Below are 25,169 nucleotides of genomic sequence, written 5' to 3'. Positions count from 1 at the left end.
GGAAAAGGTAAATACAAGAAGATAATTGCTTGTTGTTTGTGTGTAAATGAAAAGATTGCCTGGGATTCACATAAATACTGCTGGAAAAAATGCACAATGTCTTGTTTTTTGCACAAATGCAGATTAATTTCAAAACTAGATGTATTCATGTAAAGCAACAAACTTCATTTTTAATTGTTAATGTCACAGATTTAAATATGTTATATTTACATTCTCTTAGATTTATTTTTTTCAGTGTGGGAGTGTGTCTTGGCACAATTTGGATCAATTGTTTTAGGTCTGTTCGCGCATGCGTACTGGGTGTCTTGGATCAATGTGTTTAGGTCTGTTCGCGCATGCGCACTGAGCTGTAAATCAGCTATTTTAACAGGACAAAAACGTGGATCTTGTTTCCAGAAGATGGCGACTGCCGTGGTGGTAAGTCCCGTGCAAAGTAGTGCTTACTTCCCCTCCAGAATACACGCTTTTCACATGCTTAACCTAAATAATAAAAGACGAGTTAGCGACAGTTTGTAATGGAGAAGCACAGAAATGTTTTAAAAGTTTGGTACTTTTGAGCTGAGCTGTGAAAGCTTGAATGAATGAAAAGCTGCAGGTAACGTGGACAAATTTACTCCACGTGGCCGTGTGAAAACTCGTTAGTGGACGTGCTTTCACCGAAAACAATGTTACCTGATCCCTGCACGTCCAAGTGCGTGGATTTAACTCGCGTTAAGTTGATGTTTCTGTCCGTGGAAGTCCGAGCATCCTTGGTTGGTGTTTTACCCCAACCTGCTGGCGGGACGGGGTATTACATTGATTGATTGATTGAAATCTTTATTTCGAGCGTACAGAAAGAAAAAAAAAACTATTACACAAAACAAAAAAAGAATACAAATAAACAGTCATTAAACAAAATCAAAGGGAAATAAACCTTCATGCCCGAAAAGAAGTAGGGGGAAGTAAAAAAAACTTATGAAGTGCAACCCCTTGTTTCTATTTCAATTTTGCTTGAAAATAAAAACAAGAAAAAATATAACGGCAAGCTTTACTTTATTAAAAAAATCCCTGTTATTACCTTATAAAAATATAAAGTAATAATATAAAAATATAAAAAGCACTTCATTGCAATATTATACCTGAGCATTATAAATAAATGATGTACCAGAGCAATTATAAATAAATAAAAAAAAAAATATATATATATATATATATATATATATATATATATATATATATATATATATATATATATGGTATATAATGTATATTTTTTTATTTTATTTTATTTTACACACACATTAGATTAGTACACGTACTGAGACAACGAAATGCACCTAGTATCTAACCAGAAGTGCAAAGAAGTTGTATAAAATTATGAGGTACGGTGTGAGCAGCAGTTTTTTAAACTGTGACAAACTATGAAAGTATGAAAGATATGTACAATACAGTAAAGTAGTAAATTATTCTGAGACTATAAACATGAGAATGTACAGTATAAAGAATAGAATTATATTTTATTTCTGTTTATTTTGACCTTTTACTTTTATTTTTAAATTTCTTATCTTTTCATATTTACATGGGTGTTTGGCTCTTGGGGCGTCAATTTCCGCGAGGGAACCTCCCAAAGGGATTAATAAAGTCGTCCGAATCTGAAATGTGTAGTCAGATTGGAGACAATAAAAAAAAACGAGCAGCAGTTTGTTAAATAGCTGATGTTTTTGGTAACATTACAAGGAAGACCCGATAAAACTTTGGCTGTCAAGGTCCTAAATGCGCTTGAAAGCCCAAGACTGTGAAATAAGCATAAGAACAATTATTAACATACATTTCTGTATATCTAAGCTGATTGGGTCTATGCAGTAAATTGAACTCTCCACTAAAATATAATCCATAATGGGAAATGTTACCGTTAACAGTGCAAAAAATACTGCTTCTCCAATTACTGAATTTACACATTGAATTTTTCTGTGAAAACATGTGCCCTTTCAATGCAAAATATATGCTTACACATTCATTTTAAAGATGTATAATTTGACGAGTCTCTCGTGTAAAATGGGGTTGGTATCCCTCCCATTTACAGTCATTTCCACTGCTACAAAACATACTGAACTAATTGCAATTGGGCAGAGATGGGATTTATGTGACGACTCATTCTGGCTGCAGAACTCCTTATAAGGCCCTGGATCAACACATTTTTACTGAATTGAGCGTTCCTAATCCATTATTTATTAATGTATTTTTTTCCTGAGTTCATTGATGCTTTCCCCTGGAAAACGACGCCCAGAAGACCCAGAGTAATTATTTAAAAAATAGCAGAGAAATATTTAACATGTCAGAATTTTTTTATAGAAATATGCAATGTATCATTATTTATATTTGTATTAGTGGCGGGACTCTATTTAAAAAAAAAGTAATCTATTTAATTAGAGGCTTTGTAATTAATTAATCGCGTATCAATATTTGGCACGAGAAGCAACATTTTTCAATTTAAATGGATTTTGGTATATGACTGAATCATTGAATTGACACATAAATGAGCTTAAACAACTAAATTGTGTTTATTTTGATAACTGAGTGTTAACATAAAGTGCAATATGAATAATAGGAACATGATTGCATTTGTCCACAAGGCACAAACTTAAATTCAAGTTGGCTATATTCAAGCTTTTTCATTTATTTTTGTTTAGTAAAAATTGAAAAAACAGCACTTTCAAGTACGTTCCAGAAAAGTGGAAACTGAACATTGCAAAATAGTTCAAATATCCTTGGCATAAAATAAACAGACCAACAGTTAAACACAAAGTGCCCTTTCTACCATAAATGTTTTTGAAAAACAACATAAACAAAAATGATCCATCAACTGATGACGGAGGCTGGAAGAGCTCCGGTGATGGGCAAATTCTTTCTTGCACAATTTGCACACAACTGTGCTTTTATCCAGGTTTCCACTCTGTAGTCTAGTTTTTTAAAACTAAAAATTACGCCCACCGAACGCAGCAACGACTTCCCATCGGTTTGGGTTTCCATTGTTGTTTCTCGTGTTGAGTTATTACGGGTAACTTATACCGGGAACTCGTGCAATTGCGATTAAATGTGTTATTTTTTTTCGGTCGCGTTATTTTTCTGTAATTAATTAATTAACGCGATAAAGTCCCAGCCCTTATTTTTATATATAATATAATCTACATGCATACACACGCATAAATAAATAATTGTTGTTTTTTTTAATAGGTGTCAGCTTCAGTTCCTGCAGATCCTGAAAAAGAGAAATCTGAAATGGCTGTTGAAAAGGTCATCAGTCCTGACCCCTGCATCAAACATCCGTTACAGAACAGGTACGTTTCTGTTTTCTTCTGTACCTTTTTTTTTTTTCTCTCCTCCATCTGGATATATTTAAAGTTAAGTTTCTTTCCAGATTCAGTTCCTGATTCAATCCAAGGTGAAAAACAGTCAAACAGTGTGTCGCTAGAATAATGTGGGGAGGAAAAGTCATATTAACACATTTTTAGACAGTGAAAGGATTTATACATTACATCACCTGTAAGAGTGGAATTTAATGGAATAGGTTTTATTCAGTGTGCAAGTCTCACATTAGAGGAGAGTCATCGTTGCTGAAGAAAGTTGATCCACTCATTTTAGTTTAGTTTATTTCGATCATGACATCACAAAAAAAGAATAAAAATAAGATAAACATCAAAATAGCTTTTACAAAATTGAAAATAAAATAAAAATGACAACAAGGAAACAAATACACTGTTCAAAGAAATCATTACAAAAAAGTTTCCAATATACAAATAACATCTAGACCGAAAAAGGTGGAGGCTGAAGCAAAGCTTATTCATTGCCTTCCCTCAAAAGGATTATTTAAAGTATTGAAATAAAAGCAAGAAGTAAGAGATAAGCCAGTAAAACAAATTGCCTCCATGGGGATAACAAAGATTCCTCGAGAAATAAGAAAGGAAAAAAAAAAAAAAAGGTGCAGTCTACATGTTTCCTTCATCATTGAATAATCAAATCAAATCACCAATAAAATGAATACCCAAATCAACTTTAAATCATTTTAAAGGGATCAAAGGTTTATCTGCACGTTTCTGTAATCCATTAAAACAGTATGACTCAGGTATTGAACAGAGTTCAAATCTTAAGGAAATAGATGTGTGTAATTCATAACAATGTATTTGAAGTGAAGCCATGAAGCTGGACTTCAGAAAGTAATGAATTTGTTTCCGCAGGTGGGCTCTTTGGTTTTTCAAGAATGACAAAAGCAAAACATGGCAGGCCAACCTTCGTCTCATCTCCAAATTTGACGCTGTTGAGGACTTTTGGGCGTAAGTAAATGATTGTTCCGTAGTTAACACTGAAGTGCTCAGTGTTTGTTGTTTCTGTATTATTTTTTTACAAAGATGTTTGTTTTTTTTCTGTTGAAAACAAAAAAATGTATGTATGTATGTATGTATGTATATTTATTGATGGTTAGTAGCATCATTTGGCAAAACCTTCTCAGTTTAGATGTTCTGCTCATAAACCATTGACCTGATTACTTGCGAAAATCCACTCTGTTACAAATTCATATCTCGTTGTATTTATTTGGTTGAAGGAAAGTTGTTCCATCAGCCACTTTTCTGTGGGATCTGTGTTCATGGCATCGTATCAAAGTCGCATCATCGTTGTCAAAACTCTAACTGAAACATTGTCCTCTTGCAGATTATACAATCACATCCAGCTATCGAGTAACTTGATGTCTGGCTGTGATTACTCACTATTTAAGGTAAGACTGTTTAAAGTTACAGCCTCATAACATCTGCGTCTTTCTACAATCTTGATAAATTCACTTTTTAATTTAGAGCAGCCGTTTTCACAGTGTCGGCCACTTGCTGTTTAGATGCATCTCTTAAAAGCTAAAGTCGATTAATGATGCATGTTTATTAAAAGAGAGAATATTAAACTTGAAATTGCACGGCACAGTGGGTGCTCTACTTAAGATTTGATGAGCCTGTATATGATATGTGTGGTTAGTGGAGCTAACGGCGGCTTACTTTACTCCAGGTACTGGCAGCAAATGGGGACATTCTTGACTCCTCCTTCTTTGGTTACACAAAGCCCATGAAGAAAAAAGTGGTTAGAATCAGATAGAATAAATTGGAAATAAAACGGGACTCCATCTGTCAAATGATTAACTGTAACGAGGGATGATGAGGAGCCAGCTTTCACAGAAAAGATGGAATAAGCTGTTTTTGAAGTCTGCATAAAGCATCATTATGCGCTCAGAGTTTTTCACATCAACTGATGAATGTTTGCAATCATTCAGCAAAGCATGAGCGATGAAGACAGTCACCAAGTATCTCAAACCAAGTTCCCAAATTATAGGAAAGGCAGTAAGTCAGCGGGTATGTTTTTTTCTCAACAGGATGGGATCGAACCCATGTGGGAGGATAACAGGAACCGACGAGGAGGCCGCTGGCTCATAACGCTGTCCAAGCAGCAGCGGAAATCAGACCTGGACCGGTTCTGGTTGGAGACGGTAGGCTCAGAAAACCGGGTTCTGCTCTGTTGAGTACAACTAACTTTTTCTTTTTTTTTTTTTTAAGTGACTTTAAGTGACTGATTTTAAGCAAAAAAGGATTTTTTTTCTTAAAAGTGAGGGAGTCATCGATACAGGCACCTAGGTATTTATATTCATGTACAACCTCGATTGCATTTCCCTCAAGAGTGGTCACTGAGGGGATAACCTGTGGCCTGATCCTAGAATTGGAGAACAGCATAACAGGGCTCCAGACTGCGACCAAATGCTCGCATTTTGCGACCAAAATTTGAGTATGTGCGACTGAATTTCATGTCCACTCGCACACGTGCGACCAGTAAATTTGCCAGTGTTTTTTTTTTTTTTTTTACACGTTAAACGTGGAAGGGGTGCCTCAATGAACCTCTATATTTGCAGGCCAATGAGTGTGAAAGGGAATGAGTTGGGGGATCTATTCATTTATTTATTTTTTTCGTTTAATTTCACCAGCTCAAAGCAGGTATTACGCCCGGACCACATTTAATGCGACACAACTCGCTGCCGCCGCGGCGCGCACATAAAGTTAGAAGAAAGAGGCGGCGGGTATGTTTGGTTTTAGTAACATCATGCTCAGGCCATGAGTCTGCAATGGCCCAGACGGGAGACACATGTAGCTCAGTGCTTAACTTTTATTTTTAATCCACTCTATATTCTTCTGGTTGTTCTCCGATATGTCCCCCCTCTAAAGCCTGATTTATGGTTCCGCCTTAAATCGACGCAGAGCTCTGCGTTGTTGTAACGCGGAACCATAAATCAGCCTTCACCCGGTACATACATAGGTTTCTCTAAACATCTGTCCCCGTTACAGTTTTAACTAAAAGAAAATGTGCTCCAATACAGCAGGTCTCATAATTTTATTTTGAACACTGCTTAAAATTTGCTTGACACAAATGAAAGTTAAATTTTAACACGTGGGAAAAACACCTAACCTTTTAAGTGATGTGTGTTGTCAGGTGTAATGGCATTTTTAGGTTAGACATAAGAATATTTCTTGGTAAGATCCTTTGAGTTATTTGAGTGAAGGCAGTGAATTTGGTCGACTGGTGTAAGTTCAGGGTTTTAGTAAAGACACAAGTAGGGAAATGTTATTGGCCAGTACCCCCAATATTTGTACATTTGTTAAGTACTGTGTTTAACAGTTACATTCATGGCTGAAAGGTTACTAAGCACTTTGTTACCAAGCACTTTTTTATCATGTGAATGTATGTTTTTTTAATATATAATGACAGCAATGGTGCTGTCAGTTTACTTTATGTTGCAGCATCTTTAAAAATGCACAATAAAATGTAACACTGCATTTGAAACAGCACATTGTGGTAATTCATTAATCTATTATGAAATACGTATTACTAATACACTGAAATGTAGTAGAAATGTAAACATTTGGTTAGCGTGTCGATAAACGATGTGCGCTCCTAAAATTTCTGATTGTGCCCCTAAAAATTTTCAGTTAGGGGCTACTGTGCTCCTAGTGAAAAAAGTTAGTCTGGAGCCCTGCATAAGCTTCGTCTTTTCTGCATTGAGAACGAGCTTCAGCTGACGTAATGAATGCTGGACAACAGCAATGGCTTTCTGCAAGGATTCAATGGCCTTAGGCAGAGGAGATTCACAGCAATAAATAATTGTGTCATCAGCATAGAAATGTAAATTAGCATCTGTCAAATTTAGACCCAAGTCATTGATATAAATAAAAGTGGGCCTAAAACAGAGCTTTGTGGCACCCCCTTGTAAGAAAATCAGAACACAGGCCATTGTGTTTGATGCACTCAAACACAATCCTAGTCCTATTGCTGAGGTAATTGGTGAACCAGTTGACTGACCGTATCAAATGCTTTCGACAAATCAATGAAAAGAGATGCACGATGTTGTTTCTTATCAAGTGCAACAGAAATGTCATTTACCACCTTCATTGCAGATGTGATAGTACTATGCTTTTTCCTAAATCCTGATTGAAATTTGGATAAAATGGAGTTAGAATGTAAAAACAGCTTAACTTGCTCACTCACAAGAGGTTCAAGAACTTTGGCCAGCACTGATAAGTTAGATATTGGCCTATAATTAGTTAAAATTGCTGGGTCACCCCCCTTTTTAATAAAGGAAGAACAAAAGCTGATTTCCATACAGAGGGAAGTACATTACTCTCCAATGCAAGAGGCTCTGCAACAAAATCAGCTGCAAATTTCAAAAAGTAAGGATCAATTAAATCAGGTCCAGAGGTTTTTCTGGGACCTAAATCTAAAAGTGCTCTATGAACGTCATGGACAGAGAAGGGTACAAAGTACCCTGTACAAAGTAGTACAAAGAAGGGTACAAACGTAGGAGGGCCAGGTCTGTCCGAGACAGATCTCTCAGAGTCAAAAAGAGAACGGGACGATATATAAAATGCTTGTTAAAACAATTCAGTACCTTCATTTTATCATAGACTGGAACAGAATCCTTTAAGACATATGTAGGTAGAGCCGGGGAGCTTTTACTCACAGAAAGAGAATGAATAACTTTCTAAAATTTCCGTGGATCATTTAGGTTCTCAGTGGTGACAGAGAAGTAATATTCAGATTTGGCTTTCTTGATAAAAGAAGAGTGGAAACACTTCTGCTATAAATCCGTCAAAGACCCTGCTTTTAGCGAGGCACACGGGCCGCTAAGTGCAGTTGATGAAGCATTAACAATTTACACTAATGTGGACCGTCTTTTCCCTGCAGCTCTTGTGTCTCGTGGGGGAAGCGTTTGATGACTCCAGTGATGATGTTTGCGGCGCCGTCATCAACGTCCGAGCCAAAGGAGACAAGATAGCGATATGGACCACGGACTGTGAGAACAAGGATGCCATCACACACATAGGGTGAGCCGCACAAATCACAATTATTGACGAAAAGGAAATGGTGAGCATCACATCTCATCTTGCTGCTTATCTAGTCATCCTGGTTATGGCATTTTTATCTCACTGGTACTCACTGGCCACGGTTACATGATGTTTTTTAATTCGGAATTAATTATTCCCAATTAAATAATTCAGAATGAAACTATTTTCCTTTGAGTTTACATGGAAATAGTAATTCCGAATTGAGGTTTACATGGAAAAACACGTTTGATCGGCTTTATCCAATTCCTCTTAAGGTCTGGGGGTTGGGAAGGTTCTGGTTGGATAGGGGGGCGGACCGGAAGTTACGTCTACCGGAAGAAAAACAAACTTAGCCGCTACAACTTTGAAAAGCTTTTGACGTTTCCTGCCATTTGTTCTTTTAATTATTTCCAGGTCCTCCAAGCTATTTATTAAATAAACTGTCTCTGCTCTTGACCACCGTTTACTGCGTGCTGCCATCTTGAAACTTTGTTTTCGAAAACAAGCCCAGCGCGGAATATAAGCATCATGGAGACAGACGGGCGAGGGAACGAGCAGCGCAGGAAGACCAGTCCGAAATGCCATACTATAAAGTGTATACTTAAAGCAGCACTATGTAACTTTTCCACCTTAATATAATATTTCCAGAGTCATTGTGATGGTACATCAACTTCCAACAGGTTTAATGAACCTCTGTCATGGTCTGAGGGGTCTGTATCGCCTTCACTGGCACTATGTAACTTTGAGGAGCATGGTAGGAACCCTGCCACACTAAAAAACTACAATTTTTTTACGGCTTTGACTGCTTTACGGCATACGTCACTTCCCCCTCCTTCCCAATTCGTAGTTGAGACGAAAGCTGGTCGGGCGTGGAGCGAGAGCAGCAGAAGCTGGTATCATGGCCAAAGCAGCGAAAAAAAACGAAGAAAATAAAAGTTTTATCGTCATATTATATTGTTTAGCCAAAAATAAATACATTACCTCTTCGCTATTCATCCTGCAAACAACCGCTGAAAACAGAAAAGTAGTTTTGAAAGTCTGTCCCGTTCATTCACTATCAAAACAAATGCACGCGACGGGGACAGGATCTTTCCGGCAGTACGCGCTGGTGCTCATGGGAAATGTAGTGTTCTTTCTGGTAAAGCACTACCGCTTTTGTCCAAAGGAGCCGCCAAACTCAACAAAAGCTGAAAGTTACATTGTGCTGCTTTAAGTTTGGCACACTTTTGAGTAAATATCAGTATTTCGCATTAATTCGGACGTTCTATTAAGAGCGCACACGTCACTTCCTGCCGTTGGGAGGAAGTGACGTGTCAGAGCAGTAGTAGCAGCTCCGCTATTTCCCGTTTATCCTGGCCGAAATATATTAATATTATATAATAATATTATTATACTTAATATTATACTTATCACATATACGTATCACTTAGCAACCAAACACCGCTGCATTGCATTGTGGGAAGTTTCTGCTTAGCTAGTGTCCATCAATCCATACTAATACATTTCTCCAGAATGAGTATGGATAGAGCATACTATAGAGTACGTACTAATGTTTCGGACGCACTAAAAAAAATCTTCCATACTCATTTTGCATACTCATTAGTATAAGTATGCAATTTCGGACGCAGCCCAGAATTAATTTAAAGAGGAATGCGTGTAAACATGATCGCGGAATTATTCTATCCGGATTTAAAATCTGAATAAACCAGCCACTTACTTCGGAATTAAGTTTAATTCGGAATGGCCATTTTCATTCGGAATTAGGTGTTTTAATGTTCATTTTTACTGATTTTAAATCGGATTTAATTTTAATTCTGAATTAAAGAGGAATTAAACTTCCCATGTAAACACACTGAGTGATACTGTAATGAATGTGTATTCTGATCACCCCTCCACAAAAATCCCCATTATCATGTTTCAGACTAAAACTTCGTCAGACCTGCACTGCTCTCCTTCTCTCGCTCCCACCTCCTGCTTGCAACTGCTATCATAATGAGCATAGATGTGTCCTTTTTTTTTTTTTTTAATGATGTATGCCAGCATGTTCATTTCTTGCTGCTGTGTTGCTGGTGAACAATAACAAATACAGCACACAATATTGTTTAATTTCTACCAGCCGTAGGAGGCTGACATGTGCCCTGCTGTGCACCAGTCTGCTCAGGATCAAACGGAAACATTTACCTGAGCCTCGTCTGCTTCCCCAATAATAAACCTTGGCCTTACAGTGGACACACACATGCACACACAGACAAAATAAAAACGTAACACTTTGTAAATGATCAATTCATCCCTGCTGATTAAAGGCAGAAGGATTTTACGGATGTGTTCCGTCCCATCACTGTTCAGTATCTTTACACATCTCCAATGGCATTTTTCCACCGGTACCTACTCAGCTCGACTCGACAATACCCAGATGAGAAGTAGAAGGTTGGAGCGAAGCTGCTGTGACGTATTTGATTGTGTGATCTAAACGAAGAAGACAACAACACTAAAGATGTAGAACCGGGAGGAGATGGTATATGTGCTGCTGGGTCTGTGACTTGTGTTCAATATAAAGTTAAAAAATGAGAGCGAGTGAAGCTTCAAGCAGCGACACTTTTCTTTTTTTGTTTGTTTGTCTCGGCGCTGCTGAAAAGTCAGCTGGAGCCGCGAGCAGCTATGAAGTGACAGAGCTCCTGGTGGATCTGGTCGTTCCTTATCTCCTGTCTAGATCCCTTTTTAATTCTCTCCTCAGCACCAGGTTTATGATCATCTGCACCTCAGAGTTGGATCACCAAACAGACGTTTGCACTGTATAATAAAATCGCTGCGAGTCGCTCTCGCGCCGACTCCCGCTTCCTGATGCAAACGTCTGACGGCCCCGCCCCCCGACCAATCGGTGGCGTGTAGAGTGATGACGTCAGATCCAGGGCCGACTCAGCCACTTAGAACCTCGGTACAGAAAAGGTATCTGCTTGGCACAGCCCCACCTGCCTCGGTGAAAATTGCATGTGCGAAGGCCGGTTCATTGCTGCTTGCAGCTTTAATTTATTTTTCATTCTTCGTGACAGGAGTTCACTTTGGCCTGGGGAATTGAGTTCAGCATTCACTTTAAATATATCTGGCGCCATCTAGCTTTGTGAATGGGTATAATGTCTAGACCCCAAATGGAAGACGGCGCCCACTTTCCAGTCTTATTTCAATGCAAATAACACCAATACGGTAATTAAATGAGTGTTTTGGTAATGGTGCACAGCTAAGGATGCAGACCATCAGGTCCAGAGCCCAGATCAGCAGAAACAAATCAGCCAGAATAGCAGCTCACCACAGTACCAGTGGTTGTGGACATATGAGGCCAGGGGTCTCATTTATAAAAGAGTGCGTAGGATTCATACTAAAAGTGTATGTGCGCTCAAAAGCCGAAAATGGCGTGCGCACAAAAAAAATCCTGATTTATAAAACCGTGTGCACGCACACTTGCACGCAATGTTCGCTTTATAAATCACAGTCCAGCTGGAAGGTTGCGCAGGTGAATTCGCCTCATACCCCGCCCTCTACATGCCCACTTCATACCATGAATGGGCAATGCAATTCAAAAGTTATGGCAGAAAGTAGGAACTATCAAATATGGACCAATCAGATGAAGGGTGGGCGCGCTTTTTGGCGTCTAGCGCCGCCACGGTAACGCTTTTGACTGAGAAAAGTAATGCGCGTCGTCACAGGATCGAGACGCACATTGGGTGCACATTAAGGTTCGGTCCGTATTAACTGTCGAAGGAATGGCATAAATTGCGCCAAAATTACACGATTAATTCAAAATGGCAGACTTCCTGTTCGGTTTTGGCTATGGCGCCAAGAGACTTTTCTTTAAGTTGTGACATGATACAGGTGTGTACCGATTTTCGTGCATGTACGTCAAACCGTATTGTGGGGCTTGAGGCACGAAGTTTTCTAGGGGGCGCTGTTGAGCCATTAGGCCACGCCCATTAAAGCAAACCGTGAAATATCACATTTTTCGCCAGGCCTGGCTTGCGTGCAAAATTTGGTGACTTTTGGGGCACGTTTAGGGGGGCAAAAAGGCCCTCCTTTCGTCAGAAGGAAAATAAAAACGAGATGAAGAAAAAAGCCACATCTTCTACAGATACAATAGGGCCTTCGCACTGTAAGTGCTCCGGCCCTAAAAATAGCGGTAAGAAAGAAAAGATAAGAAAATAAGAGAAGAGATAACGGAAAATAGAGAAACTTAGCGGCAATCTGGAAAAAAGTGAGTCGAAGATCTGCCAGGTTAACCGGCAGCTGAGAAGTTATGATGCAAACTTCGAGATGATTTGAATGAGGCAAAATAACATGCTTCCAGCAAGTTCCCAGGTCTTCCTCAGCTGCTGGAAGTTCCCAGGTCTTCGTCACCTACCAGAAGCCGGGTCTTCCCGTCACACACGACCGCTCTCTCCTTTTTCACGTCTTTTTCTCTACCTTGGGAGGCGGAGAAAAGAGGTGATCAGATTTTCCACCTTTCTGTGAAGTGTTTCTTGCACACAGACACCGTGACCGAATGAAGGGGGAAATGTTCCACCAGGAAACGCCAGTATGAACGCGCCAAGTGACAAATGACTGTATCCCAGCACTTCAATAGATTTAAAGCCATTAATATCGCATGTCTCACGCTTGAGAAGGGCTTAAATGTGTTTCCTAACAGCTGCATCTGCACGAGGCATTGTAATTGTGTTCCAGGTCGTATTTAAGCCTGATAAAGTAGGTCTGCTGTAGAGAATGTTTGAAACCCCCTCCATTTTTTCTTTTTTCTTTCTTTTTTTTTTTGGTAGGTCGTGTATTTCTGAATGATTTGAGGTCTTTCATGTTCAGATTTTCAGGTTGTCTGCTTTAATGACAACATGTGTGTTTCCAGGCGAGTGTATAAAGAGAGATTAGGCGTCCCGACAAAAGTGATCATCGGTTACCAGTCGCACGCAGACACGGCCACCAAGAGCAGCTCCAGCACCAAGAACAAGTTTGTTGCCTGAGGACCTGCACATTTACTTTGCCAAGTTTTCTTTGTTTGTATGTTTGTTTTCTCTTCACCATTGTTAGAAAAGACTTATTCTTTTGTATATAAATATATATTTTTGAATTTTTTTTTTGAATATAACATACATGATAATCCACCTAAAAAGAAAATGCATTTAAAATGGAGATAAAGTTTCTTGTTTTGTTTTGGCACTCTACCAAAGCTTTTGTTTGTGGTGAGACCATGTGCAATTAAAGATGTAGCACTTGTACTTCTGTGGAAACGTCTTTTTTGGGGGTCGGTGGATAGAGATGTAACATTCTCAAGATGGGTAATATTTTGGAATGGGTACATTTTTGAATACTGAGGAATAAAGGTGAAATTCAAAATAAGCTTTTTTCTGGTTTTGTGAAATATAAATATTTGGTTTAGTTCAAGTGCGCAAAAAGCAGGGAAGCAGTCACGTTTAAAACACCTGTTTCTTTCAAGCCACAATATTGGGATGCAAATTTTCTTGGAGTGGGGGAATAAGAGAACACCAGGGCACTCGTACTGCTTTTAAAGCTTTACTTGCTTTAAAAGCACACATATTTTTCAGATTAAATTACAAAATACATATAAATAAATGCAGTGCAGCAATTGCAGTATTTTACATCTTGTCAGGAAACCTTTTTTCTTTCCATAATAATGGGAGTTTGAGTTGCAAAGCATGAAGACACTCCAAGGGTGTGTTTTAAGAAAAATATTTTCTAAGATTTATATGTGTAAGTAAGTAAAAATATATATATCACGGAAGAGTATATCAGGGCCATGCAGCAGAAAAAATATTTGAGAGGGGAAGATTTTTTTTTTTTTATTGTGCACTTTGAGAAAAAAGTCAATGTCGAGGAAAAAAGTCTAAATGTCGAGAATAATGTTGAAATACGATTTCAAGAATAAAGTCAAAATTTCGCCTTTTTTTTCTCAACATTTCAACTTTATTCACAGAATTTCGACTTTTTTCTCGACATTTCGACTTTTTTCTCTAAATTGTACTTCGAACATTAATCTCGACATTTCAACTTTTTTCTCGACATTTCAACTTGCATAATGTGTATAATGAAAAACAAATCTTCCTCCTCTAAAATATTATTTTTACTTCTTTACTAATACTCTTCTGTAGTATATCCACTGTGTAATATGGCATGACTAGTTTTTTTCAGGAATCATGTTTTAGACAGTTTGGTTTGCAGTTTCTTGTCCTGTGGGCTGACTGTATAATTGCTTTCTCAGACACAAAATAAGCTTGTTAAGAGACTGAATAGTGCCTTTTAATGTAAAATAATTGAAACGTAAAATGTAAGCATTTAAATAAATTGTACAGCTGTATGTGCACTTTCAAAAGATGCTTAAAGATGGTTATTTTAAGTGGATTTAATACACAAAACGAAAAAAGCCCCTCTTGTTCTGGAGTCCTCTTCTTTGGATGAATGAAACCAAGACCAGCTTGTATCAGAATGATGGAAAGAGAAAAGTCTGGAGGAGGAAAGGAGCAGCTCGTGATTCAGATCACATCGTGTGTCAAACATGGAGGCAGAGTTGTGGTTGGACGGAACGTGTACGACGGCTGGTGGAATGAGCAAGTCTTGTTTATTGATGATGTGACTGCTGACAGATGAATTCTGAGGTGTTTAGGGCTTTACTTCGCTCACATTCAGACAAATGCCACAAAAGTAAGAGGGCGGCACTTCATAGTGTAGATGGATAATGACCCTGAACACACTGGAAAAGATATTTTGAAGGCAAAGAATTGGAATATTCGTCAATCATGAAGTCAGCTGCCCGAACAAAAGATGCTCTTCAGACACCGAAGACAAACTGAAAGCTGTTGTGTCCACAAATATGCAGTGAAGGCCTGGCCAAACATCTCCAGGGGGGAAGAGTTTGCTGATGTTCACGAGCTCCAGACTTCAGGCAGTCGTTGATTTCAAAGGACTTTAGTGCAAAAATGAAAAATCATGGTTATTTTTACAAATCTGTCACTTTGTCCAAATACTTTTGGGCCCCTAAAAATGAAGATACTTTGTACGGAAGAGTATTAGGGCCATGCAGGAGAAAAAATATTTGAGAGGGGAAGATTTTTTTTAATTGTGCACTTTGAGAAAAAAGTCATATGTCGAGAAAAAAGTCGAATTGTCGAGATTAATGTTCAAATACAATTTCAAGAATAAAGTCGAAATTTCGCCTTTTTTCTCAACATTTCAACTTTATTCACAAAATTTTGACATTAATCTCGACATTTCGACTTTTTTCTCAACATTTCGACTTTTTTCTCGAAGTGCATAATGAAAAAAAAATCTTCCTCTTCTAAAATGTTTTTATTTTTCTCCTGCCTGGCCCTAATACTCTTCCCTAACTTTGCATTCAGTAGTTGTAATCCCTAAATGTTAAATGAACACTGAAATTCTGCAGTAGAATCAGCTTAATTTCAAGGCTATTGAAAACACTCATCGTCCAGTCATTTCTGGACCTGACCCTACTAGAAACCGGCCTTTGAACAGCTGTTGTCTGCAGTGTTTCACGATGCTTTCATTAGCATCCCGGTCAGCCAAAGACAACCTCGGGTTCTTTTGGGCTTCTATCTTTTAAAGAGCTCCGTTCATTTCAACACTTTCAAACAAATTAACTTTGTGCATTTACCTTCCAGTCCTGGATGTTTTTAGGTGCGCTCCAAATCAAAACAGTGACATCATTGTGTGGAAGTGTGTGTGTGTGATACATATTGCAGCTGTAAGTGCATTTATAAGTCACTGATGTGGGCAATAATTTTATTTAAAAAAAGAAAAGAAATTAGAACTCCAAGATATAAACAAAACCACAAAAGAAATTAAAGCTGCAAGCAGCGATGAACGAGCCCTCGCACCCTTGTTCAAGTTCAGGCTGCAGTGGAAGCGCTTGCATGACTTGCATGTAGATTCTTCAGGCCTGGACATTTAGCGGATGACACCAGCCACGACTCTCTATATCAAACCATTCAAAAGTTATGGCAGAAAGTAGGAACTATCAGATATCGACCAATCAGATGAAGCGGGGGCGCGCTTTTTGGTGCCACGGTAATGCTTTTGACTGAGAAAAGTAATGCGCGTTTTCGCAGGACGGAGATGCACATTTTGATGTATGACACATCTGGGTGCACGTTACGGTTCGGGCCGCATTAACGGCCGAAGAAATGGCATAAATTGCGCCAAAATTACACGATTAATTCAAAATGGCTGACTTCCTGTTCGGTTTCGGCCATGGCGCCAAGAGACTTTTCTTTAAGTTGTGACATGATATAGGTGTGTACCGATTTTCATGCATGTACGTCAAACCGTATTGTGGGGCTTGAGGCACAAAGTTTTCTAGGGGGCGCTGTTGAGCCATTTTTCCACGCCCATTAATGTAAACCATTAAATATCAAATTTTTCGCCAGGCCTGGCTTGTGTGCAAAATTTGGTGACTTTTGCGGCACGTTTAGGGGGGCAAAAAGCCCCTAATTTCGTTGGAAGAAGGAAAAAATAAATTCCTACGGATACAATAGGGCCTTCGCACTGTAGTGCTCAGGCCCTAATAATAATAACTCCAAACAAAACCACAAAACAAATAATTGGAATGTGTTTCTAATTCCACCGACAGCCTTGCCATTTTTAGTTTTGGCCCACACTGACGTGACGATGAGCCCGTTGACAGTTTATACAATGTCAACCTCGTCTCCTAAACCCGTTTCTGCTGATCAGCACATCCTGTTCTCCTGAGGTGTTAACAGACACCTGAGGGTGTAGATTGGATGTTCCTGATGTCCTGATACATGGAGCTGCTAATCTGAGCCGGCACCTGTAATTGACAGATGCATGAGGTGATCATTTTCCATATTTGAGGTCGTATGAAAGCTGTGATTTCTCTCATAATATCATAATAATTAATTATCTACAGAATTAATTCTCTCTACTTCAAAACTAGAAGGATTCTGTGACTTTGTCCCTGCGTGATGTCGTGACTAATGCTACTGTTAAGAGGCGCGAGCTGTGAATTCACTGCCATCCAAACTCACCCTGGAAAGATGTCTGTTTATGAGCTTGTCAGCTGTTGGTGGGGGAATCGGAGCTTATACAAGCAGGCAATCTGAGGATATACTTTACAAGATGCTCCCGTCCTCGCTCTCTGTGCAGGCTAAGAGGCTTGCTGCATGTGAATTATGATGAGCTGACAGGAATCCGCTAAACAAAACTCCAATGCTGCACTTATGTCTTATTACCAAACCATCAGTCTTCAAAGATTCGCTTGGCTGCAAGGAATACGACTATTACAAAATTAGAGCTGAAATTAGACATAAGGTCCAGTTTAATTTGGCCTACTGAAAGCAGAGGTATGCAATCTGTACTAGTTAATTAGACCTCTGGTCCAAATCTACCAGTCTGTCTCACCTTTGTTGCTAGGGGTAATGATTAATGATGAAACTGTGTACAGCCTACGATCACATTGGGGGCTTTTTTTCCTTCTTTTTTTTTTGCTGTTCTTCATAAACTGTCCACCGGGAGGCAGCATGGCTACATACTTGACTTCAGTCTCAACTTTTTGGATCCCCCATAAATGTCTTTGGTTTGGGGAACATCAGTTTCCGCTGAGTATGTCTCTGTTGCACACGTTGGGAGAAAGACGGTATCTGTAGATGGCAGCTGGTCACCATTTCTTTATTTTTCCTACCCCCCATTTAACCACACAAATATACATATATATATATTGCATTGTATAACCCACTCCTCTTTAGGCAAATGTCAACCCCCTGGTCACCAGCTCTCTGAGGTCTAAACTCGGTGACATGACACCACTCTGGATGAGACTGCAGCACCAAAGGTTGCAGATCGAGCCTTGCATCTGCAGGAGGTGCTGATTCCCTCTGTGTTTTGTGACAGATGTGTCACTGAACTATTCGCTCACTGTACCTCTCCAGCAGCTGCTTGTGAGGAATCCGGGCTCGGCTCAGTGGGAAGGTTATTATCCACGGTGTGCCTGACAAGAGTCCTAGAGTCAATAATAATGTTGTCATCTTCCTGTCAAAAGCAGAGGGAGGAGTCTTACTCGTTTGCCAAGTAGCACGTGGGAGGCTGCATAACGCGCGTACACGCAGATGTGAAGGCAAAGAGGCGCACGGACGAGGGCTGGAGTCCAGAATGCTGGTGGCAAAGAGGATGAGTAGATTAGATGAGATTAGATTCAACTTTATTGTCATTACACATGTCAAAAGTACAGGGCAACAAAAAAGGCAGTTAGCATCCAACCAGAAGTGCTTATGCAGTGAAATAAACACAATGCACAGTATATACACATATATACACACATATATACACACATATATATATATATATATATATATATATATATATATATATATATATATATATATATATATATATATATATATATATATATATATGGGCTGGGCAACGATTACAATTTTTAATCATGATTAATCGCATGATTTCCCTGATTAATCACGATTAATCACATTGTATATGCAAAATCAAATAATGAATTCAAAAGTTGTGTAAAGTGCACTTTTATTTATAAAAGTATGAACGAAAGTGCCATAACATTTGTTGTGCAAACATCTCAGCAAACATCAGCACTTGTCAGTAACACATATTTAGTGTAAAAATGTCAAATAAAATATAGCTTATTGCCACTGCCAGGGCATTAATGTCATCCTGTTTTTTTATGAAAAATAAAAAAAAGTCTACCAACAAAATCCTGATCCACAATCATGACATTAAAACAGGCAATTTCTGAGGTAACAGCAGAAACATTTAATGGGAAGCAGCATTACCAGTCTATATTCAGCACCAAATGTCCCTGTTAGAAAGTGTGAAGCACAAAAGTAAATGAATGAGTTAACTTGATAATAACGCGTTAACTTGCCCAGCATATATATATATATATATATATATATATATATATATATATATATATATATATATATATATATATACAGTAAATATGTATGTACATAGTGAAGATCAATAAATAACTATTATTATAAGGTGCAGGTCAGACATGAATGAACAATATATATTATGAACAGATGAGATGTGACCATATGATTTACACGGATTTTGAATGACCGTATATACACTGGTGATTGCAGTATTTACATGCGTGTGGAAGTATTTACAGCAGTGCGAGGAGGTTGTTGGTAAAAAGTCCAGTGCAATTATATCATGTACAGTAGAGGTCACCTCTTCTTAAAATTAGTTCATGGACATGTTATAGTGAATTATCTGCAGCCTCAATCACAGAAAAATAAATGGGACACTATTAAGTATCAATAAAACAGAATGCAATGATTTGCAAACCTTACAAACACATGTTTTTTGGATTATAAGAAAACTTTTTCAAATTTTAAAGAGACATTTTGATTGATTGATTGATTGATTGATTGATTGATTGATTGATTGATTGATTGATTGATTGATTGATGATCAATTGAGAGATTTTATTTCGAACATGCATGTTATAAAAAAATGAAGTAAACACTTATCGAGTCCTACCCCTGAATCTTACATACATTCTTACATATAACAAAAGTTTCAATAAGCTTACTTATAAAACACACAGAACCAAACACCCCTGCTTTAATAACTATTCAATATAGTGACTCAATTATATGTATATATAAATATACCGTAGTCAAAAACATAACAAATCAAAGCGAACAAAAAGAAAACAAAACAAAGGCCCATCATTTAGTTGTGCTAGTATGTATGTATGTACTAATAGAATAAATTATAATGTATAGTATTACATTATCATTACTTTACAATAATACTATGATATAATAGAGAACAATAGACAGCAATGATATAACAATATACTTTATTAACTATATTTTAGTTTCATGAAAGATGTAAACTCATTTTGAATTTGGTGCGAGTAACATATTTAACCAGGGATGGGACAATCGGCATTACAAAGCTGGAGTAGTACGGAGTCGTACTGAAAACACATACCTGCAGGAGCATCTTGTAATCAATTAGGTTAAAAGGCACCAGGTCAAAGCGTCTTAGAGAGGAGGAGTCTATCACGAGTAAACGTGGGCAGATGTTCAAGAGTCCGTGGGGAAAAAAAGGTTCACAAATTGGGAAACGATGCCAGAATAATGTTCCTGAACACACAAGTGTGAAAACTGTAAACATCTTGTCATCTACAGTACTTAATATTGTCAAAAGACTTGGAGAGTCTGGAGAGGTCTCTCTGTGTTAGGGGACAAGGCTAAAAGTTAGTGTTGGATCCCTGTGATCTCTGCGCCCTCATGCAGTACAAAATTAAAAAACAGGCCTAATTCTGTAATGGAAATCCCTGCATGGGCTCAGGAACGCTTGTGGAAGAAGAAATCAGTTTGCTGTGCCATCCCATCCACAAATGCAGCATAAAGATCCATCATCATGCTGAGAAGAAGTCGGATGTGAACGTGATCCAGGAAGCCTGCGGTCCTCTCTGGACCAGAGCTCATTTAAAATGGACTGAAACAACGTAGAAAAAAACTGTCCTGTTGTTCGGATGAATCCAAATCTCAAATTGTTCATGGAAATGGTGAATGCCGCATCCTTTGAATTAAAATGGAAAGGACACAAGCTTGCATCTCTGATGGTAGAAGGGTTCATTAATGCCAGTTTGGACTGAACAGGAAACATCGATGCTCATCCAGGCAATGTCTCTTTCAGGGAAGGCGTTGCATCTTTCAGCAAGACATTGATGAACTGCATGCTGCATCAGTTAGAAAGTCGTTTCCTCCCCGAGTCCAGAGCTATTATCAACTAAATCAGACAAGAATATAAAGACATTTCCATCCCGAATTTCGAAGAACTTCTTCGTTCCCACATTTCTATGGACTGTTGTTAAAAGAATAAAAGCCATTTTTGGGAAACGCTGCTGTCATTAAATAAAAAATTCTCCTATTTCTTCTCAAGACTCATTTCTTCAGTTGAAATATTTGATATGGTCTCTACGTCCTTGGTTCTCTACGTTACAACTTGACAAAATAATAAGCAGCGGAGCAGATAATACAAACAACATGCTTTTATTCGGATCATGTCAAACCTAATAATAACAATAATAAAGAGTACGGTAACAAAATAATAATTTAAGTGCCAGTGTACTCTAGATATTTTTCTTCATAGAAAATCCTTTTTCATTTGTGTACTATTGTGAGAAAAGAGAATATATTATATAATGTTTAACATCTCAGCCTTGTTGATACCACTAATATGTTAATAATAAGCTGCGGGTGCCCTTCACCATGAACATGTGTATCTGAGATTGCGAAATGACACTGTTCAATGAAGGGAATAACATAGCAAGCTAATTTATTTAGCAGTTCACTGGATTGTAGTATGAGAGTATCGTGTTTGTCCTCAATGACTGCCCTCGACCATTGTGGCGTGATCTACACACTGACAGCTGCCTCTATGTACACATAAGAAAAAACTGCTGCATTAAAGGCTTTTCTTGTTTCTAGAGCTTCAGCCCGGTGATGAAACACATGAAAGGTGGAGGCGTGTATTTTCAGTGATTGTGATTAATCCTTTATACTATACCTGCAACCGCTTGCTGGCTCAAGTTTTCTGCAGCTGCGGATCAAATGGCCAAGTCCTCCTACACACAAGCTGCCCGATCCTCGTTGCACTGGACCCTCACTTCCTGCTGGTGGTGCACACGAGGTCGGTTCCATGTAGTTTCCTTCTGTTTTCATTTATTTGATTTGATTTGATTTGATTTGATTTGACTTGATTTGATTTGATTTGAAGATTTTATTGTTTTAACATATATAAAGTGGTCTCCCCTCACCCTGCCAACACAGAGAAGATGAAATGCCACGAAATTCTGCAGGGTCTGTACACCCCGCCCAGCTGAATCTTCCAGTGTCATGTGATTTCTACGAGCCGTTCAGAATCTGCGCTTATCGCTACGTAACGATAGGCGCAGATTTCCATAGGTCAGGCTCCGTTGCTGAAACCACGCCCACAACCAACCATTGTTCAGAAGCGGTGGCTGTTTGAACATCGAGGGACAGTTAAAATTAGGTTTTGCATCGACATTTACCCTCATAAAAGGATCAGTACCAACAGTACGGACCCGGCAACTGCACACGAGTCAGCGGTAAGTGACGTTATTTTGTTATTTATATTTGTCTACAAGTATGATCTTTGCATGGGCTAAGTATTTAGCTTAGGTCCGGAGCCCCGGGGCCAGTCACTGGACCGGACCGGTGAGTAGCTCCGGCGGGTCCAGTGTTCCCTAATGGAGCCACTCACTCGCTAGGTAACACCGGAGCTCTATTAGTAATACATTTTTCTTCTGTTTATGGTTTCAGATCTTCCAAGCAATGCACCTGAAGCTGTTCAACGACACCTTCAGAACACGCACGGTCCTTCCTTGAGCCAGCAATAGTGCATACATGTTATTTATATACAACTTATGTTCTTTTATTTTTTTAACAATAAAGTTGCCATTTGTGAAAATTCAGTGTTGTGATTTCTTTACAGTTAACATGATTCATTTGTCTTGTAACATATGAAATGATGAGGAATCGGAGTAAATAACTGGTGTACCTGTTTAGAATTCAATTAAATCTTCCTGTGTGAATTAGTGTGAAGACGAGGTGACCCGGTTCCCTCTTCAGGGAACTAAAGGCTGATTTATGGTTCTGCGTTACACCAACGCTGAGCCTACATTGATTTAACGCAGAACCGTAATTCAAGCTTAAGATCCGTTTACACCGTGTAACTGCATTCGAGCGTCCCACTATGGCGTCGAGCTGCGTGACATCGGACGCTCTCTGTCCACACTGAAACCGTTAAACTCGTGGCCAGTTAAGACAGTCCAATACAAAAAAAATAAAGCAATGGAGGACACGCTTTGTGTACGCAGCCGGCTCTTCTGGCCGGAGCGAAGCTTTGTTCCCTCCCCTGCTACACGTCATTCAGGCAGCCAATCAGCGCAGAGCCTCATTATCATAGCCTCCCCGCCCCTCAGAATCCCTCATAGAGAAGGAGGTTAGAAGCGGTAAAACTAGAGACATGGCCCAGAGGTTGAATTTCTGTTTCATGTAGAAAAAACAAGCTTTAGATTGTTTTTAAGACATTCAAGGCCTGTTTAAAATATACATTAAATGCCATAATAGTTCCCCTTTAAGTGTAATGAGATTTTTTGACTAAAAATGAGATATTTTAACAAGAAATAAGACAAATATTCTTGGTAAAATGTTGAGTTTTTGCAGTGTATCGGCAAGTACACAAATTAAAATACTTGTACTCGGTGTGAAAAAAAACAAAAAATGTAAAATTTAAAAAATGGTGTCAGGGACATCCCTAGTCTGTGCCGACTTCGAAGTCGAAACCTCAACTTGTGTGGTGGATGTCAGAGAACACATGCATGCTTATTTTGAAAAATAATCTTTTTTCAGGTGTTTGATTGCGTGATAAATTGAATAGGCTGCGAGCTGTGCTGTGATAACAAGAATCTCTCTGTCATGGCAGCAATGAGTTGTTGTTAACATTAGCATCAAGCCTCCCTATCCAGACAGAAACTACAGTTCTTCACTTTGACCAGCAGAGGGCAGGATCTGTGTGTCACATAGCTTGATGAAATGTGGTCGAAATTACGGTAGATTAAAGTTAAAGCTTCAAATTTCCAGCTGCATTTCGGATGTGTTGTGATACTGCAATAATGTCCAACTTCGAGCGCTGCTAGCTGTGGGTTGAACAAAATTTTGTGATTTACGTAGTATCCTGTGAAAACGCAGCGTAGTTAGTCATGCTAACTAACGGTGCTGTCGGCCTATAAAATAAACAGAGCACTTCTGTTACAAACTATCTGTTTTTATTCATGTTTCATACAGAATACCATGTTTTCTTTTTGAAGAAAAAGATAGTCACGTTCCTTCATTTATTATACATTATAAATGAAATTGTAGAGAATCCTGTTCTTTTTAAAACATTTTTTTAAAGATCTCACCACTGTTCAGGTAGTTATATTAATTTATTTAAAAAAAAATGCATCTGTAACCAGACCTGATTGTGCTACATGTCAAAAGAAATCTTAAAAAGCATTTAATAGTAACAATTGCACTGAAAAAAGAAACCATGGGTCAGGCTTTAAAATGTCAGCAGCCCAATAGCATCATCATCACATGACAACATATTTGATTGTTTTTTCCTTCTAGAATACTACTTATACATTGTTGTGAAAAATTATGGCCCCCACACTTGTTAGTCTGTTGAGGCTTGCTAGTAAAAAGAGGCAGGGAAAGGAGGAATTAACCTGGGTAAGATGTGTAAAAATAGTCCCCCGTTTCCTCTGCTGTTCTTTATTATACATGAAAAATAAGCAAAGCATCTTCTGGATTCTGTGAATGCTTGAAACCATGTTGTTGTGACCTTGAGCAAAACGATGAACTCCTACCTGCTTCTGGCAGTTTTCTGCTCTGATGCGGGTAGTGAATCAACAACCGGTATGTGCAGAACATAGCAAGTAACAAGCGTTGCCAGGTGATTTTTGCTGTGGCTTCAGCCCCAAATATAAAAACGTCAAATGGCAGTGTGAAACACCATTCACACGTCTGCTGGAATAATGTCTACACGTCCTTTAAAAGGCTTTTTACACAGTGCTCGTTACACTTTGTGGCTTTGTTTGGTTGTGCTGATGGACTGGTTTAGGTTGTAATTAGGGCTAAAGACCATCAATGAAATGTGGCGAGAGGAAACATGCTGCTCAGTTTGGCCTGTGGA

At 38.6% G+C, this 25,169-nt stretch overlaps 1 protein-coding gene across 1 annotated transcript; it reads left to right on the top strand.

Annotated features, from left to right (window-relative positions):
- Positions 1–360: 360 nt before the first annotated feature.
- Positions 361–13,639, top strand: LOC133446793 (eukaryotic translation initiation factor 4E-1A-like). The gene is made up of 7 exons (XM_061724878.1): positions 361–417; positions 3,214–3,317; positions 4,215–4,310; positions 4,687–4,750; positions 5,390–5,503; positions 8,245–8,384; positions 13,270–13,639. The coding sequence occupies exons 1-7, from the start codon at positions 400–402 to the stop codon at positions 13,382–13,384; spliced, it is 651 nt and encodes a 216-aa protein (XP_061580862.1). The 5' UTR covers positions 361–399; the 3' UTR covers positions 13,385–13,639.
- Positions 13,640–25,169: the final 11,530 nt, after the last annotated feature.

The sequence above is a fragment of the Cololabis saira genome, chromosome 7, assembly GCF_033807715.1.
Source record: "Cololabis saira isolate AMF1-May2022 chromosome 7, fColSai1.1, whole genome shotgun sequence".
Classification (NCBI taxonomy): Eukaryota; Metazoa; Chordata; class Actinopteri; order Beloniformes; family Belonidae; genus Cololabis; species Cololabis saira.
The sequence above is the reverse complement of the archived record's forward strand: the minus strand, read 5'-3'. Positions and strand labels throughout refer to the sequence as shown.

Coding starts and splice junctions, on each gene's coding strand:
- LOC133446793 (XM_061724878.1), top strand. Junction 4,751..5,389: donor GTGATTACTCACTATTTAAG/GTAAGACTGTTT, acceptor TTTTCTCAACAG/GATGGGATCGAACCCATGTG. Junction 8,385..13,269: donor GATGCCATCACACACATAGG/GTGAGCCGCACA, acceptor GTGTGTTTCCAG/GCGAGTGTATAAAGAGAGAT.